General features: G+C 44.6%; 1 protein-coding gene across 4 annotated transcripts in view; it reads left to right on the top strand.

Annotated features, from left to right (window-relative positions):
• Nucleotides 1–19,410, top strand: part of LOC126412744 (katanin-interacting protein-like) — a 354,094-nt gene that overhangs the window by 47,089 nt on the left and 287,595 nt on the right. For all 4 annotated transcript variants that reach the window (XR_007575334.1, XM_050082483.1, XM_050082482.1 and 1 more), the window contains exon 3: nt 9,840–10,111. Coding sequence is in view for 3 of the 4 variants with exons in the window: in XM_050082483.1 (XP_049938440.1) it covers nt 9,840–10,111 (272 nt within the window). In the remaining variant the exon portion in view is untranslated. The remainder of the gene's footprint in view (nt 1–9,839; nt 10,112–19,410) is intronic.

Genomic DNA, 19,410 nt, shown 5'->3' with positions numbered 1-19,410 from the left:
ATATACAACAACAAAACACAGTGCTCATACAAGCATCTGCCAACAGCAAAGTGTGTGAAAGGCTTTAGGAAGATTATGCAGTGCGTCCTAACAACAAATTGCCTCTGATGATCGTGACGTGACAGCTGTTTACATTAGATTTGTTTGAGAAGTTGCGAGTGGGTTCTTGTGCATGTGCAGTTGAGTTGCGTATGAGAAGTACCTTCTCCCGCTTCTGGCTACAGGTGTGTGACTGGGCGCCACCATTTAATATTGCCCCAGTTCGGAAATATCGTAGATCCTGGGCTGATGCACAGAGCAGTCTGAGTTGTAGTGGGGAGGTGGGTAGTCTCCACGTGACCTGTCTTTATGTTTAGTGATTTTTATGTTTCCTCTTCATTTATTGCTCTCACATTAAATGAAAACAAAACAGATATCTGTGGCCGGGAGCTATTAAATGAATTAAAATACGTTCGCATAATTACGGAAGGCTAAAATATGTTATTAGTTTCAGTTATTATTTCCACCTTTATGACAGTCAATCGTTAATCACCTTGCAGAACAATGTAGGCTTGCTAAAGAGATTTGGCTTTAATTAATCTTTTCCACTGAGACAGTCAATTTATTTGAAACAAAGTGATTAATTTCACACTGTTGCCTAGTTTCAACTGTTCGCTGCATTTCAAGTGCACATTTTCTATCTTATGCCTCGAATGGCATTATGCCATAATAAAGAACCAAACATGAGATAATACAGTACTGGTACTCAAGAAAATTTACATCTGAATCTAGACGTACGAATGTGCACCTGAAGCCGAATTGTGCATTTGAAAATGGTTAACGAAATTCCGATACTCTCGAAGTACCCTCTGATGTCTTGTTTCTTTTATGACATAATGAAAGATCTTTTCATGTTTTATATGTACAAACATACGCGCTTCTTGCGTCATTGGAACTGTGCAAGCGTAGTGATGCCCGTTATCTGGCACTCTCTGGCAACTGCTGAAACGAACCAATTTCTAACAGATCACGGGAAAATATTGCGAATGGTGGTTTGAAAAGCGTTACTTTCAAAGTAAATTTCCTTTTACACAAGATGAACTACGTGCGAGAATGTACAATGAATTTCTTAAATCACAGAGCATTTGACTCTCATTTAAAAATCAACTCTTTGAGGACAACCATCTAGAAGAATTTCAAGCCCATAAGATGAGACATTTACATTGTTATTAAAAATTTTACTGGCACATTTGTGTGATGTATCTTAAAGTGTAACACGCACAAAAATGATCAACATTATATGTGGAAGCTTAGCTTCTCTTGCAGCTTACTAATCTTCAATACCAATATTATATGTGATAGCTTTGCTTTTCTTGTAGCAACACTATGTATATTAATTTAAACCATTAACATTCCTTATTTGGGCGTTTGCGCTATAAGAGTGATCTTGCTATTGGTTGACTACATCACGTGTCCTATGCTGTCATCAGCTGGCGAGATCACGTGACATGAGCTTTGACTGGCTTATAATACCGCATTGCAATCTCGATTTCAATGCTTCGGAAAGTAACATATGTCGTTGGGTTTTATTCGAATTTATACCTTCGTAATACGAAAATACGCAGTGTACATGTTACTGCACATCAAAGATCTTTCCAAAATGTGTTTTTTTTCCCCCTGAGTTTCGTTGTCTAAAGTGCCGTGAAATTCTACGTTGGTGTATAAAATCGTAAACATTCAAAGGATTGAAAAGTTTCACAGTGCCAAGGAAAAGTATACTGTCACTTAACACACAAAAAGTGTATTTTCACCTGGGAGAAAGTGTATTTTTAAGCAGGATATCTGGGAACTTTTTTCCTTTTCTATGTATACACCCCATAGATACAGGACAGGAGAGAGTTGGGGGGGGAGGCGGGGGGGGGGGGGGGGGGGGGGGTAGCGGAAAAGGAGAGAAGTAAAAAGACTGGGTGTGATGGTGGAATGAGGGCTGTATAGTGCTGGAACGAAAACAGGGAAGGGGCTGTGTGTGTGAGGATAATGACTAACAAAGGTTGAGGCCAGGAGGGTTACGGGAACGTAGGATATATTGCAAGGGAAAGTTCCCACCAATGCATTTCAGAAAAGCTGGTGTTGGTGGAAAGGAGCCATACGCACAGGCTGTAAAGCAGTCATTGAAATGAAGGATGTCATGTTTGGCAGCGTGCTCAGCAACCGGGTGGTCCACTTGTTTCTTGGGCACAGTTGGTGGCCATTCATGTGGAAAGACATCTTGTTGGTTGTCATGCCCACATAGAATGCAGCACAGTGCTAACAGCTCAGCTGGTAGATCACATGACTCGTTTCACAGGTAGCCATGCCTTTGTGGGGTAGGTGATGTTTGTGACCAGACTGGAGTAGGCGGTGGTGGGAGGATGTATGAGACAGGTCTTGCATCTAGGTCTGTTACAGGGGTATGAGCCATGAGGTAAAGGATTGGGAGCAGGGGTTGTGTAGGGATGGACGAGTATATTGTGTTTGTTCATTGGACGTCCGAATACCACTTTGGGAGGGGTGGGAAGGATAGTGGGCAGGACATTTCTCATTTTAGGGCACAATGAGAGGTAATCGAAGACCTGACAGAGAATGTAATTGAGTTGCTCCAGTTTGCGTGAATATGTGTGTGTGTGTGTGTGTGTGTGTGTGTGTGTGTGTGTGTGTGTGTGTGTGTGTTGGTTGTCTATTTTTGACAAAGGCCTTACTCCGAAACCTTTATTTGTGACAGCCTTTTTGTTGTGCGTATCTGCAACTCAGCATCTCTGCTGTATGGTGAGTGGCAACTTTCCTTTTCATAATATTGTTACATTCCATCCTCGATTTTTCATTGTTTGATTTTTGCCTTATGGCTTTTCTTCGATCTTAACCCAGTGCTGTTTCCTTTGTTACTATTTTATAATGCATGGCTTTACTCAATGTCCGTCCTACTTTCTCTGCTTTTCTGTGTTTCTCTCATTGCCTTACAAGCCACACTGCACACTCCACTTACAAACCACACTGTATCAACCGTCTCGGCTACGCACAACAGACACAGACAAGACCACGCTTATTGTTGGTGCAGCATCATATCTCCAGCTGATAACATTAATCCTATATCTTTTAATTGATCATTCTCCATGTATCATTCTCCTGTATTTCCGTGTGCTATTCCGGCACCTTGTATCCCATTCTACAAACCACTCCCTACCTCCACTCTTTCACTGTGAGGGTGTTTTCTTTTTTTTTCTTCACCCTCCCCCAGCCCCCTCTCTATCATCGACTGCCTCAGATTTTATCTTGTTTCCCTCTTTTGCATCCGTTTCTTCCTTCTTGTGATTTCTAACATATATTTGTGTTTATAATTGCAAATTTTTACAGATGTCATTCTATATTATTTGCAGAATTTTTTGCACCACCATGGAGCCTTGCTCCTTCCATCTGTATTAATTCAGAAAGTTCTCTTATCCCTAGCCAGAACCCAGTCCCACGTACTGTTCCTGCATTGTTGCTTGGCTCATGAAGTCCCCCCACATGGTCTTGCCATCAAATTACCCATCTCACATTGAAACTCTTTCCCGCAGGAGCTAGAGTAACATGCACAATGCCACCTCAAAAAGCTCTCCACCATGCTCACCTCCCACTCCCACCTTGGAGTATCACTGTCCACCAGCTCTACAACAACCTCCAAACCTCCTCCACATCACCTCTTAGCTGATGAAACGTGTCTTGCAGGTGTACTACATTTACCCCATCCTCCAAAACTCCTTCCCACCACAACACAGAATCCAGAAACTAAACAGAACAAACACAATCATGAACTTTTCTTCCAGAAGCCTTAGCCCCATAGAAAAATCAAACCTTTCCAAAGGCCTCACCTTTTACCCCAATCTCAAGTTCAATCCTGCAGGACTTGTTAAAAACCTTCTCTCCATTTCCGAGTCCCTACAGTGCAAACACTTTTTGGCCACCAAACTTACAATGAGACTCAACCAAATACCAATGTTAAACCATACCTAACTCAGTTCCATCCTCCCTCCAACCGTGATCCACACCTGCTGCCCCCAAATCACCCCATGCTAACTTTCCAGAATTTCTTAACCTCGAATCTTGCCTCACCATCATTCCCCAAATCCCTCAACATACAAACTAACCTTACATCCACAGAAAGAACCGCAGCCCACCTTCTAAAATATGATCCTAATCTTATAATTCTAGATGCAGACCACTGATGATTTGAACCACAAGAATGACCTAGCAACTGCCATATACATCCCCCTACACACCTTGCCACAGTGACCCCATTCCAGAAATCTAGCAGAATCTCCAGTAACCCCTCAAATCCTTAGGCCCATCACAGAACCTCTTCCCGGAGTACATCTCTCTGCTCGCCCCTATCACTCCCGGCACTATTATTTTCTACATGCTCCCTGAAGTCCATAAACCCAGCCACCCACAACACCCCATTGTGGCTGTTTACTATACCTCCACTGAGAGAGTCTCTGCTCTCGAAGACCAAAACCTTCAACCTATTACTTGGAACATAACCTCCTATATGAAAGATACCAACCATTTTGTCTACCAGCTCTCCACAGTTCTTGTCCCTTTACCAAATGGTGCCCTGATAGTCACTGTTATTGTCACCTCCCTTTACACTAACATACCTAATGCCCACAGCCTTACCGCTATTAAACACTACCTTTTCCAACATCCTTCGGATTCCAAACCAACAACCTCCTTCCTAGTTGCCAGGACCAATCATATCTTCACCCACAATTACTTCTCCTTTCAAGGCATTACTTACAAACAAATCCGAGGTATGGCTATGGCCACCCACATGGCACCATCGTATGCCAGGCTGTTCACAGGGCCATCTAGATGTATCCTCCCTAAACACTCAGAATTCTAAACCTCTCACCTAGTTCAGATTCATTGATGATATCTTTGCGATTTGGATCAAGGTTGAGGACACCTTGCCCACATTCCTCCAGAACCTCAACAACTTCTCCCCCATTTGCTTCACCCAGTTCTTCTCAACCCAACAAGCCAACTTCCTGGATGTTCACCTTCACCTCAAAGATGGCTACATCAGTACCTCTGTCGATATCAAACGTAGTAACCACTAACAATACCTCCACTTTGCCAGCTGCCACCTATTCCACACCAAAAAGTCCCTTCCATACAGCCTAGCCACACATGGTCGTCGCATCTGCAGTGATGAGCGGTCCTTCTCGAAATATACTGAGGGTTCACTGAAGGCTCACAACCTTGTACAAAAACAAATCACCCGTGCCTTATCTTTCCAATTTCTCACCACCTCCCAGAATCCCACCATCTGGCCACAGAGGAGCATTCCCCTCTTAACTCAGTACCACCCAGGACTGGAGAAACTGAATTACATTCTGTGCCAGGGTTTCCACTATCTCTTGTTGTGCCATGAAATGATAAATGTCTAGCCTACTGTCCTTCCCAACACTCCCACAGTGGTATTCTGAAGTCCAGCGACCTATGCAATATACTCATCCATCCCTATAGAAACCCTGCTCCCAACCCCATACCTAATGGCTCATACCCATATAATGACCTGTCCCATACGTCCTCCCACCACCATCTACTCCAGTCCGGTCACAAACATCACCTATTCCATCAAAGGCAGGGCTACCTGTGAAACCAGTCATGTGATCTACAAGGTAAGCTGCAACCACTGAGCTGCATTCTATGTGGGCATGACAGCCAGCAAGCTGTCTGTTCGCATGAATGGCCACCAACAAACTGTGACCAAGAAACAAGTGGACCACCCTGTTGCTGAGCACACTGCCAAACATGACATCAATCGTTTCAGTGACTGCTTCACAGCTTGTGCAAGATGGATCCTCCCTACCAACATCAGCTTTTCTGAACTGCGCAGATGAGAACTTTCCCCGCAATATGACCTATGTTCCTGTAACCCTTCTGGCTTCAACCTTCGTTAGCCATTGTTCTCACCCATACAGCCACTTTCCTGTCCCTTTCTAACCACCCAAAAACACAAGCACCTCACCTGGTTGGGATCCACTGATGACACCTTCATGATATGGACTGAGGGAGATGGTGGCCTATTCAGATTCCTCCAGAACATCTACACCTTCTCCCACATTTGCTTCACTTGGTCCTCCTCAACCCAACAAGTAACCTCCCTCAATGTTGTCCTCCACATCAAAGATGACTAAATCAATAACTCCATCCTCAGCAAACCTATCAATCACCAACAATACCTCCACATCAATAGCTGTTGCCCAGTCCTTATCAAGGCATTCCTTCCATACAGCCTAGCCACCCGAGGTTTTCACATCTGTAGTGATGAGTAGTCTCTCTACAAATATGCCAAGTGTCCCACTGAGGCCTTCACAGACAGAAATTAGGCTCTCAAATTTGTTCAAAAACAGAAGTCCCAAAGCCTTGTCTCTCCTGTCATCTGCCACCTCCCACAAAACCCCTGAACAGCCACAAAGTAACAATGCTCTCGTCACTCAGTACCTCCCTGGACTGGTGCAAATGAATCACATTCTCCACCAGCGTTTTGACTATGCCTCCGTGTGCCCTGAAATAAGGAATATCCTCCCCACCCCACCTACAGCAGTATCCTGCCCAACCTCCAAACATATGCAATGTCCTTGTCAATCCCTACTCCATCCTTGCTCCCAATCCTTTGCCTCATTAGTCATATCCCTACAATAGACACAGATGCAAGACTTGTCCCATACATCCTCCCACTACAACTGACTCCAGTCCTATGTTAGACATCTCCTACCTCACTAAAGACAGGGCTACCTGTGAAAGCATCCATGTGATCTACAAACTAAGGTGCAACCACTGTGCTGCTTTCAACATGGGCATGACACCTAACAAGCTGCCTGTCCACACGAATGCCCACTGACAAACAATGGTCAAAACACTGCTGAACCACCCCACCGCTGAACATGCTGCCGAACATGACGTACTTCACTTCAGTGACTGCTTCACAGACTGTGTTATCTGGATTCTTCCTACCAACACCAGTTTTTCTGACTTGCACAGATGGGAGTTGTCCCTACAACAACCTTCATGGCCGTAACCCCCCCCCCCCCCCACCTCTCCTTTCCCTGCTCCCACTCCAGTACAACACACCCCTGCTGTCCCACCAGTGCACCTACTAGTCTTTTTCCCTTTCCCACTTTCATGCCCCCCCCCCCTCCACCAAGGCTGCTGACTACATCTAGCAGCCCATCCTGTGCCCACAACATTCCCACATGCTCTCACAGGCAGCGAAGCCTCTTCCCCTGACCCTAGCCTGCTATCCTTCCTCCGCCCCGCCCCAAGCCTCCTCCTTACCGCCTCCACACACCACAGCAGATTGCTGCTCACATCCGAAACGGTCTGCAGTCAGGCCCCAGTGTCTGGAAACAGTGGCCATGTGTGTGTGAGCTATGTTAATGTGTGTGTGTTTTCTGTTTTGGAAGAAGGACCTGTTTTTGTGTGGAAGCTTAAATGTTAGGAGTCATTTTCATTGTGCTTGTCTGTGACTCAATGCTTGCCCTCTGTGGTGAGTAGCAACCTACTGTTTTCAAACTATACACCAAAAATACTTACAACCTTATAATTAAAAAATTACTCCAGTTGTCATAAAAGATACCCTCGTATGGTTGGCAACATAGTTTCATTCTGGGAGTCTATTGATCCTAAATATGATCTCATACTGCACTATTTGTGCTTTTATATTATGTAAAGTTTCAACGGTTTCATTTGTTTTGTTAGTTTTGGCTGATGTTGAATGGAGATAGAGGAAACAGCCTGTACAAGAGAACACCTCAACAGAAAAAGTGTTCAAATCTTGTACTGATTTGTGCCCATTCCAGCTGATTAGATCTGAAGAGTCTCAGGCAACTGAAGCCACATTGCAAGCAGCAGCACCAGTGCATGATGGGAGTGGCAACTGGGTGGGGGTAAGGAGGAGGCTGGGGTGGGAAGGGGTGGCGGACAGTGCAGTGCCGCTGGAGAGTGTGCAGGGACGAGGTGGAGAGAGGGTAGTGCAGCTATGTCATTCAGGAGGTTAGACGGATGGCAGGGGAGAGGTGGGTGGGGGGGGGTGGGGTGGGGGGGGGGGGGGCAGCAGAAAAGGAGAGAAAGACTGCGTGCGATGGTGGAATGAGGGCAGTACAGTGTTCATCATTTAGAATAGATTAACACTGTAGCAGATTTGTTGTAGGTGACGCCTTCAAGGATGAGGTAGTTGTGGGTGAGGATATAGTTGGTCATGTTGACCAGAATGGATGTTGTACATTTGGAGTCTGTTGAGCATTGGGAAAGGTGTTGTTTGATAGTGACAAGGTCACGAGCACTGGAGATTGTTAATGTAGATGTAGATAGCACCAACAGTGATGAGCGGGGTGCCTTTTGATAAAGGAACAGGAACTGTGGAGAATCGGTGTAGGAAGTGGTTGGTATCTTTCATATAGGAGGGTAGATTTTGTGTAACAGGTTGAAGGTGTTGGTCCATGAGACCAGAGATTCTCTCTGTGGGGGCACAGCAACTGGCCACAATGGGGCATCCTGGATTAGTTGGGCTTATGGATTTTAGAGAGCATGAAGAAGGTAGGAGTGCAGGGAGTGGTGGGGTGAGGAGAGAGATGAACTCAGAGATCTTATGGGGTGGGCATAATGATATGAGGAGATCTCGCTGGGTTTCAGGAATGGCGTCACTGTGGCAGGATTTGTATGTGGACGTATATGACAGCTGGTGGGGTTGTAATAAATTTTTGTGGTGCGGGCCCCTAGTGGACAGGCTAGGTAGCCTGCATGTAAATATGGCCTTGATGTAATAACTCAAGAGTAGGTATTTTCGATTGTAGGCTCTGCCCTTTAATCAGACAAACTCGTATAGCATAAGAAGAGGATGGTTGTATCCTCACAACAATTCCTTTAAATCTGTGATGGTCTTTAAATATATATTTATTGAAAACAGCAAAGGTAACAACTCTTGGTATAGTTGAGCCACTGAGCAGTCAATAGGCACATAAACAAATCTAAAAATGTGTTAAGCTTTTGGGCAACACCATTCTTCATAGCTAACTAATGCAGGACACACACACACACACACATACATACACACACACACACACACACACACACACACACAGAGAGAGAAAGAGAGAGAGAGAATGTGGCACTGACATGTTCACCCTGGTGTAGGCAGAGGGAGTTACATGTAGTATACAATGAGGTAGGGGAGTGGAATGGGAGACAGTGTAGAGGAAGAAGGAAAGGTGATGAAGTGGGAGTCAAGGAGACAGGCATGGAGGTGGATGAGTGGCAGAGCTAGCAGAATTGAGGCTACAAAGATTATGGGATTGAAGGATGTATCTACATAAATCAGAGACGCATTTTGGCCTCACGTCTGATAGGATACGCCTATGATGGAACTGGAATAAGAAGTGCAGGATAGGTGAATTGGACAAGTCTTGCACCCCGGGTCTTCCACTGGGATGTGATCCATGTGGCAAGGAGTCAAGAGTAAGTCTTTGAGCTCACCATTGGCTCATTTCTATCCTGTCCCTGTGCTCCCTCTCACTCCCAGCTGTCAGCCGCTTTTCCCTTTCACTCCCTGACTCATTTCTCCTTTCATCGTCTCCACCTGACACAACCCTTGGCACTACAGTGTAGTCCACCAAGGCATTGTAGCCATGCACCAAGGCATTGTAACTGTGCATGTGTGTGTGTGTGTGTGTGTTTGTGTGTGTGTGTGTGTGTGCTGGACCGAGAATTGAACTCGGGGCCTTTGCCTTTAGTTATTGTTTTAGACAAACTATGCTAATAGAGCTGTTGTTTTTCGTTAGTTGCAGAATTTCTGATAACCAGCTGAAAGTGCAACGTAGCAAGTCGGCATGCTACGGTCGTAGGTCTTCAGCTGGTTCATGGTCTGCAGGTGACAGCCCTCGCAGCTGTTTGAATGATGTGGAGACTGACATCCAGTTGTTGCAAACCACACTACGTCAGAATCTTGCATTTCCGGAAATTTCATCAGCAGTGGCAAAGCCTTCACTTGAGGAATCATGGAGTTCACTGTGTTTTTTTGACCAGAAACACAAGGGCAGGTTGACAGAAACAGGTAAATTTAAATTTGGAAGATTGTATTTAAAATTAAAAATTATTATAAGTGAGAAAATTGGAAGGAAAGCTGAAGACAAAGTGTGGTGTGGCCTGAGGGAGCTGTTTAGTGGAGAACAGTTGATATACAAAAGTGTACAACAGGCAGCAGTTTCATATCATTCTCTATGGGACTTACAGTAAGAAATGAAAAAAATTGTATTTCTGTTCCCCATTTAATCTACCTATGACTTTTCTGAATAATTCTTCTCTCCTATTGTGTTTAATTTGCTATTGTCAATCATGCTTGTGCAGTTAGTGCATAATTTTAAACTGTAATAATTTTAAAACTGCAAGAAGAAATGCTCTTTAGTAAAGAACTGAGGAAAATTTCATAAAATATTGCAGCTTAGAATTTATTTAAGATGGGAGCACAAATAGATGATCAAAATTGATGAATGAAGGATTGGATCATAAGATATTGCAACTTCTAGTTGGGAAAATTTTCTAGGGGTTCACATTGTGTATTCGTTAAAAGTTGTGCTTGTACAGTGCATTGGCTCCACTGCTAGAGCCTTTTGCAGCTGTCTTGTCATCTGCGTGCTTCTTTACACGCTAATCACAGTATACAAAAATTACAAAAAAGTATCAGTAAACGTATGCTTCTCTGCATAAAATGGAAAGTGTGTAGTTCCTTTTTCCCTCAGATCCACCAAGTGCCAGTTGTAACTGATGGGTAAAGTAAAATATTTATCAACATTATCCAACAGTAAAGATGCATCATTCCAATAGTTTCTGAACAGACATTTTCGTCTTACAACAAACACTCTACATGTTCTGTAGCAGTACTTTACAAATTACTGATTTTGGAATTGTTCAGTAGGCATTAGGTATAAAATTATAAATAAGCTCACAGGTACCATTTGTGATTTGTAGATATATTTTTAACAATGTTGGAGAGAAACAACAGCCTCGTTTTCATCCTTTATTTATTTTAAATGATTTTTCCATGCTCATACAGCTATACAGGATGATCAGAAACAGTCTGAAAAGCTTGTAAAAAGTGTTGCAGGGTAGGTTATGCTGAGAAATAATTGTTAAGAAATAGAATTGATATGTTAAACAGTTTTCGAGTTGAGTAGCATTGAAGTAAGTGCATCAGGCCATTGCTCATGCAAATTGAAGCGACCTGCCAGAGACACTGTCGTCAAACGTTTTCATAATTTGGTTTCCTGAAAGGCAACAGAACAGTAACCAGAACCAATAAGTTTTCTAGAAAGTACTCCAGAGAGTACAAAGGAGATGCCACAGGAAGACCGTTGGTTTGGGCATTGGCAGGAAATGTTACCAGGTATTACACGAGCGCATATTACACATGCACAGATGGAGAAGCCGAGAGGCACAGCAGTTGCATTGGCAGCGACTGTATGCTATCACACATGAAGCCCCGCAGCGTGGTACCCAGAAGCAATATGGCTGCCGCATAGTATAAAGGTGGAGGTGACGTAGCCTGCAAGAGAGTTCATTACAGACAGCAGTCCTCGGTCAGCCTGTGGCCTGGATTTGTAGTATTTGCTCTGGCTCTGCTTGCGCTTATACTTAGCCGCATACCTCCCCCCCCCCCTCCCCCCCCCCCTCCCCCCCCCCCCCCCCCCCAATGGGATTTTACAATCAGGAGTAGTGTGTTTTCATTCAAGCCATTATCCACTTTTTGCTCAGACGAGTAATGAAAGATTGTAGTTACTGAAGTCTTGTTTTCATTCAGTTATTTTTTGACCAAGTTCCATAACTCTTTCAAACATCCAGTTAGCTATCTCCACACTGGATGTGCTGTGTTGGTAAATGTGCCAACACCTTGTAGATAAAGGAGGCCGAAAGGCACGCTATCTAACGCAGATGGGCGTGAATTCTGGAACAGGATAAGTAGTGAATGGTATGCAAGAAAAGTATGCAGCTCCTTGAATACTTAACTTTTAATTATCCTTGTGGTACATCGCTCTTGATAATACAAATAAGACTATCTTCAGATACGGTTAATCGCGCCTTGCTAGGTCGGAGCCATGGACTTAGCTGAAGGCTATTCTAACTGTCTCTCGGCAAATGAGAGAAAGGCTTCGTCAGTGTAGTCGCTAGCAAAGTCGTCGTACAACTGGGGCAAGTGCTAGTCCGTATCTCGAGACCTGCCTTGTGGTGGCGCTCGGTCTGTGATCATACAGTGGCGACATGCGGGTCCGACATGTACTAAACGGACCGCGGCCGATTTAAGCTACCACCTAGCAAGTGTGGTGTCTGGCGGTGACACCACATTCCTCCCCCGCAAATCGGCGAACGGTCGTGTTATAAGGCTTCCGCTCGCCGTGGGGAGGACCCCATGTTGATGTATGCGATGAGGTGGGGAGCCTAACAACAGGCGAGGCTGTGCCACCCGCACCCGGCCATTCGGTCCGAGGGGAGCTAGGAAACGCCTGAAAACCTAGTCCAGGGTGCACGTCAACATGCGGTGTATGCGCCCGTAAAGAGACAGGAGGGGCCGAAGGGTCGACCTCCATTGCGTCGGGGTACCCGACGCGCGATGACGTCATGTGGTCTGGAGCGGGCAAGAGTTCCATGGCGGAGGACAGCTGGTCACAGGAAGCGATACGCGGCGCGTGACCCAGGGAGGCGCTTGGCGGCTGCAGCGAAGCGTCGAATGCGGGCAGCGCCGGCGGAAGAACAGGCGGCGGCGGCTGCGGCGGCGCGTCGCCATGGGGCAAAATGGAAGGCTTCGTCGGTAACACCTGGGGATGAGGCGAGCCAGTAGATGGGTCCCCAGGGCGCTGACCAGACGGCACCGTCGCTGAAAGCAGACGGGGAGCGGCAGAACCCGTACGACGACAGAGGTGCAGCTGATTGAGATGCCGACGCACCTCACCAGAGGCCTCCAAAACCACATACATCGCGCGGCCGAGGCAGCGAAGAATGCGCCCTGCGAGCCAACGCCGTGAACCTCGATAGTTGCGATAGAATACAACGTCGCCTGGAGCAAAAGCAGGAGTCTGCCGCTGCACAGGAACCTGATGCGGCGGATGCAGCAAAGACATCAAGGTTCGATGAGGACGACCGTGGAGCAACTCAGCCGGCAAGCGACCATCTCGGGGCTGAGAGCGATACGAAGACAAAAAGAGCAACAACGCGTCCTCCCGAGAATGCGACTCTTTCAACTTCAACATCTGCGACTTGAAAGTCCGGACCAATCGTTCAGCGGCACCGTTTGACTGAGGCGAAAACGGCGCGGGTGTCAGATGTTGAATACCATTGGCCTGGCAGAATGACTGAAATTCTGTGGACATGAATTGTGGGCCATTGTCGGAAACAATAGTCTGCGGAAGACCTTCAATGCAAAAGATAGCAGACAACGCTTGGATGGTGGCAGAGGATGTCGTGGAAGACATCCGGACAACAAAAGGAAAATTACTGAAGGCATCTACCAGAACCAACCATCGAGCATTCCAGAATGGACCAGCAAAATCGATGTGCAAGCGTTGCCAAGGGGAAGTGGCTTTTGGCCATGCAAAGACTTTCCGCGGCGGTGCGGATTGTTGTTCGGCACACGCCATGCAAGAAGAACACATATTCGTAATCGCAGCATCGATTCCGAACCAAGTACAGTGCTGACGAGCAAGTTGTTTCGTTCGCACTATACCCCAATGTCCTTGGTGAAGAAGCCGTAAGACAGAGGACTGTAACGAACGTGGGACCACGACTCTGGACTGATCATTATCAGAACGCAACAACAAAACACCACGTCATACAAAAAGTCTCTCCTTGTGAGCAAAAAATCGGCGAACCAACGGATCCTCGATCCGAGACTTTGACAAAGGCCATTGCGTAGCAACAAAACGCAAAACGGTAGCAAGCAGCTGTGGCTGTAGCTACTCGACGAAAATCAATCGGAAACGATTCGACCACTTCATCGGTTTCCGCATCAATGAACATGCAAGCAAGTTCGGAAGAATCGAATGCTTTATCCTCAGCAACAGGCAAAAGGGACAACGCATCGGCGTTTCCGTGCTTAGCAGTGGACCGATACAAGATATCGTAGCGGTACTGCGAGAGGAAAATAGACCAGCGAATGAATTTCTGCGCTGTACGCGGAGGTACAGGCTTGTTCGGGTGAAAAAGCGACGTCAAAGGTTTGTGGTCTGTGATGATGGTAAAATGACGACCATACAAGAAATCATGAAACTTTGTAACACCAAAGACGAGAGCCAACGCTTCTTTTTCTATCTGGGAATAATTTCTTTGCGCAGATGAGAGCAATTTGGACGCAAAGGCAATAGGGCGATCATGCGAGCCAACTTAGTGCGCAAGCACAGCACCGATCCCGAAATCCGATGTATCTACCATCAACAAAAGGGGATGCTGGGGATCGAATGGCGTAAGGCAAGTATTAGAAAGCAACGCCGATTTCAACTGGCGAAAGGCGCATTCGCATTCCGTCGTCCAGAGAAACGGAACACCCTTACGGCGTAAGCGATGAAGCGGAGCTGAAATGGAAGAGGCATTGTGCACATTCACTCACACCTTGTGATTCTAAATCGGGTAATGTTGTTGCGACTTCATCACGCAATACGTGAGGAACATTGCGCGCTCTGAAAAATTTCGGTTGCGCGTTGACTTTCAGTTCCAAATGTGCTTCATAGTTCTTAGCGCAACCAAGGCCCGGTGCAAAAATGTCTGCAAATTCTTGACACAGACGAGAAACACTGTCTGTAGGCACAGTTTGATTCACTGATAGGACCTGATTTGCTACAGACATGTTAAACCATTGAAATAAATCTAAACCAAACAAGTTCACTGCAGTAGAAGAACGAAGAATGTAAAATGACACAAGTTTTGTTTGTCCCTTGTATGTTGCAAGAAGAGTGCACTGTCCTAACACAGGGATCTGCTGACCTGAATAACTTTTTAACTGAACATTTGCGGCACGCAATGGAGGTTTGCCCAGTTGTTTGTACGTGTCGTGATTGAGCAATGAAACTGCAGCTCCGGTATCAAGCTGGAATGGTATGACCTTGCCATTTAAGTCCAAATCTACAAAAAGTTTATTGTCCTGTTGACGACAAGAGCGACTGTTTTGTGCAATTTGAACTGATACAGGTACAGCATCACTCGCTAATTGACACGATTTCCGGCGACGTCGACGCACACTTTTTGTGGGACGAACACAGTCACTGTTAGAAAGAGTGGCACTGGGCGGAGTGGAATTAACTACATGAATGTCCATGGGTGAAGGTCCACGAGCCTGAGTGTCCTTGGTTCGATTCCGGCGCGAAGCAAAGGGCCTGGAATGGTTAAGAGTGTCTGATCTGAGCTTTTTCTGGCAAACACTTTGAACATGTCCAACGCAGAGCGAGAATCATCTTGAAAGGTGAGTGTGAATACATCAACTGTCAGAACACAACAGAGGCAGACAACAGGTAATGCTGGAGAGAAGCAGAAAGAGGGCAAACACATTGTTTCAGCACTAACCCTGGTAGGAACATGTGTGTCAAATAAAAAGGGAGGTGAATGGAATGAGAGACGCTATCATTTTGAAACAGGAAATCACCAAGAGCATGTATTAACCCAAGGCATTAGTAAAAGTAGTATCAGGAGAATGCATAACAAGTGTGTTGAACACTACAGATGAGACTGTGTCGGTAGTCCGCCCATGGGCGGTAGTAGAGACAGTTCCGGAGTGGACAAGGTTGCATCAGTCGTTCAGTGTCAATTGTGTCAGTAAAAATAAACCACAGCTGAAATCGTGCTAATGGAGAACATCCACACAAGTCATTTGAATGTGGAAGAGTAGTCAGCAGTCATAGTACCATGTACAGTGACGTTTTCCATTTGTCTGGAGACATATTATCCTACACAGGTAGTACCAGGCACGAAATTAAACTACTTTCAGAAGCAGAAGGTAGGGTGATATGTTCATGACTGTAAAGAATATCGCAAGCACAAAAGGAGGAGCTCCACCAGGAAATCGAAAAGATGGTAGAGGATGACATTATAGTGCCAAGTAATGCTCCAGCTGGAAATCAAAAAAATGTTAGAGGACAACATTATAGTACCAAGTAAAAGTGGTTGAAAATTTCCCTTGATTTTAATTCAGAAAAAGATGGATGCCAATGGAAAGCAAAAGTGTCAAGTAGTCACGGACTATAGGTGATTTAATGAAATCACCCTAAATTCAGTGTATCCTTTGCCAAGAATAAATGAAATTCTTGACAGTCTAGGAAAGGCAAAGTACTTCTCAATCCTCAACGTAGCAAAGGGCTATTATCATGTCTTGTTGACAAACAGGACCATGTCTTGTTAGAGAAACAGGATCGAGAAAAGGCAGCTCTCAGTACACCGTGTGGGCATTACAAGTGCAAACGAATGTGCATGGGTCTTAAAACAGCTCCTAATACATTTCAGAAGTTAATGAACTCTGTTTTGTCCTTACAGGAACATAATGTGTGTCTGATGGAGGCATTCGAAAGACTTAAGACTCCACAATTTAAAACTACAGGTGGACAAGTATGAGTTTTTGTGAAATGTATTGTGCTATTTGCGTCATATTTTATCAGCCCAGGGCTTGAGGCCAGCTCCAGATGTCAGTGTGATAAAGGAGTATCCACAGCCCAAAACAGTGAAGCAATTAAAGCAATTCTTAGGTCTTGTGGGATACTACCAGAATGTTATAAGCAACTTTAGAAAAATCGCAAAGCTGTTACATATATTATTGAAGATAGAAGTGCCTTACACTTGGGATGTTGAGCAAGAAAACACTTTTCAGCATTTGAAAGAGAAGCCGGTCAATCTTCCTGTACTACTGTACCCATGCTTTGAAAAGAACTTCATAATTATTACCTACTCTAGTCAGACAAGTGCCAGAGCCATTTTGAGTCAGGGAAAAATCGCATATCCCTTGAGGACGCTGAACAAGGCACCTAGTCAGAAAGACGGTACAGTATGATTGAGAGGGATATGTTGACTATTTATTGGGCAGTGAAATATTTTAGACTGTTTGTATTTGGAAGATAGTTCCTGATACATACTGACTGTAAACCCCTAACATGGGTAGGTGGTATATCAGATCCTTCATCCAGATTGATGAAATTTAGGTTAAAGCTGGAGGAATATGTCTACCAGATCCTGTACAAGAGTGACAAACGAAATCATGCCACCGACACATTCTCGCGAGTGAGAGAGGTCAGGGAAGCTGGTTCGCAACCAGAAGGTGACAGTAGCCTAGGTCAAGACACGATGCAAAGGAAGCCTTGGCACCCTTGGCACATATCAGAGATCCATCAGCAAGCAATCAGATCGGGGCTGTTGGCGCATGCAGGCAGGCAACAAGTGCGGCGTACGAGGACACGGGGCACAAAACAGCTGATCCAAGGACAACAGAAGATATTATTCAGGTATATGAAAATTTCCTCAAGAATATAGAAAAGTATATCTGCAAACAAGAGACAACTGAATTGGGGAAGTACAGAAGCAATAAATGTGATTGAAAAAGCCATAATATTAAAACATTTTCACAATTCTCCCACTGGAGGACACCAGGTCATAGGAAAAACCTATGAGGGGATAAAGAAGTATAAGAAGGATATAGAAGAATGTATCTGGAAATGTGAAAGTTGTCAAAAGAAAAAGCCCACTAGGAAACACACAAAGATGCCTCTATATCATTAAGACATCTGAGCACATTTTCAAAAGGTGTTACATTGACATAGTAGATCCATTAAACCACAGCCGCTGAGGAAACGAGTATATCCTTACATTTCAGGATGCACAGACAAAGTTTATGGTAGCTGAACCCATTGAAAGGCAAGGTGCCAATGCAGTAGCGAGAGTGCTTGTTGAGAATATTATACTAGGGTACGGAATACCATCAGTATTGTTAAGTGACATGGAAAATAATTTCACGAGTTTTGCTATGAAAAGAGTATGTAAACTAATGCATATCGAGAAGGTACAGACAACAAGTTACCACCCTCAAACAAACGGGGTGTTAGAGAGGTTGCATCAAACATTAACGGAGATGTTGCGACACTATGTAATTAGACCACAGACAAATTGGGACAGTTGGGTTCCATTCACAGTTTTTGTGTATAATACAATACCGCATAGCGTGGCAGGTTTATATGCTGCATGAATTGGTCTTTGGAAGGATACTAACAACCCAGGGATACTATGGAATGACTTGGCTGGAATGAGGTATAATTTTGATGATTAAGTGGCAGAGATAAAGGAGCGCTTGCAAAAAATGCACCGATGTGTAAGAGCACAGAATTTGCAATGTAAGATAAAAAAAATAAGGAATACTGTGATAGGACCCAGAATCCAGAGACTTCTATTGTGAGGATAAGGTTCTGTTGTATGATGACAGCGTACAGCATGGCAGACCAGGTAAGTTAGATACACAGTGTTGAGGTTTTTACACAGTAGTACAAACAAAAGGGGCCTGATGCAGTAATCTGTCTGAAATGAAGTATGTATCTGACAGTTCATACCAACAGACTGAAGGAGCTTTTCAAGTTGGAGTTGTGTAGTATGAGTGCAGCAGAATGCAGAAGTGCAGAACATACATGCCACCTTAATGTAAGAAAAACTGAAAAGGCACAGGGGCTAATTACACAATTGGCAAAGCATGAATCCTGTATACAGAAACAATGAACCTTAAATTTTGTGGGTGAGGCCGGTAAGATTCTGTTAGGAACATTAGACAAAGATGACGCCACATACTTCAAGGTGAAGATAGAGGTCTTAGAAGGGGAACAGAAACAGCTACTCTGACTTTCGAAGGAGCAAGTGACAATAGTTAAAGCAACCTTGACTAGTTTTAAACAAATGGTGGGCTCCGTAGCGAAAAATGAAGAAATTATCGCTCCTGGAATGAAGCTGGCACATAGTAGAATTTGAGAACAGCACTGACAAAAGGTTACGGAGAGCTGTAATTTTGATCACCATTAATGAACAGCTGATACAACTGATGGGCATTTTCAATGAGCTGGAATGGGAATACGATATGTCAATATAGTGACTGTCAATGCTCAGAAAGATATTCTGGAGTCGCAACTGATCAGTCCTGTTCAGATTGTAAAGAATCTAGAACTAATAAAAGATGACATCAAAGATAAGTGGTTCCCTGTTGACCTTACGGTAGACAGAGGACACTCATTAATCAGAAACATTGAGGATGTTTTCATTGCTGGAAACATCTTAAGTTAGGTGTTAAATGTGCTGCTAGTAGAGAATGATGTGTATAATCTCTACGAAATACTACTATTACCTCTAGAAGTGGAT

Source organism: Schistocerca serialis, chromosome 7 (assembly GCF_023864345.2).
Source record: "Schistocerca serialis cubense isolate TAMUIC-IGC-003099 chromosome 7, iqSchSeri2.2, whole genome shotgun sequence".
Lineage (NCBI taxonomy): Eukaryota > Metazoa > Arthropoda > Insecta > Orthoptera > Acrididae > Schistocerca > Schistocerca serialis.
Note: the sequence above shows the minus strand (reverse complement) of the source record. Positions and strands in the feature narration are given on the sequence as shown.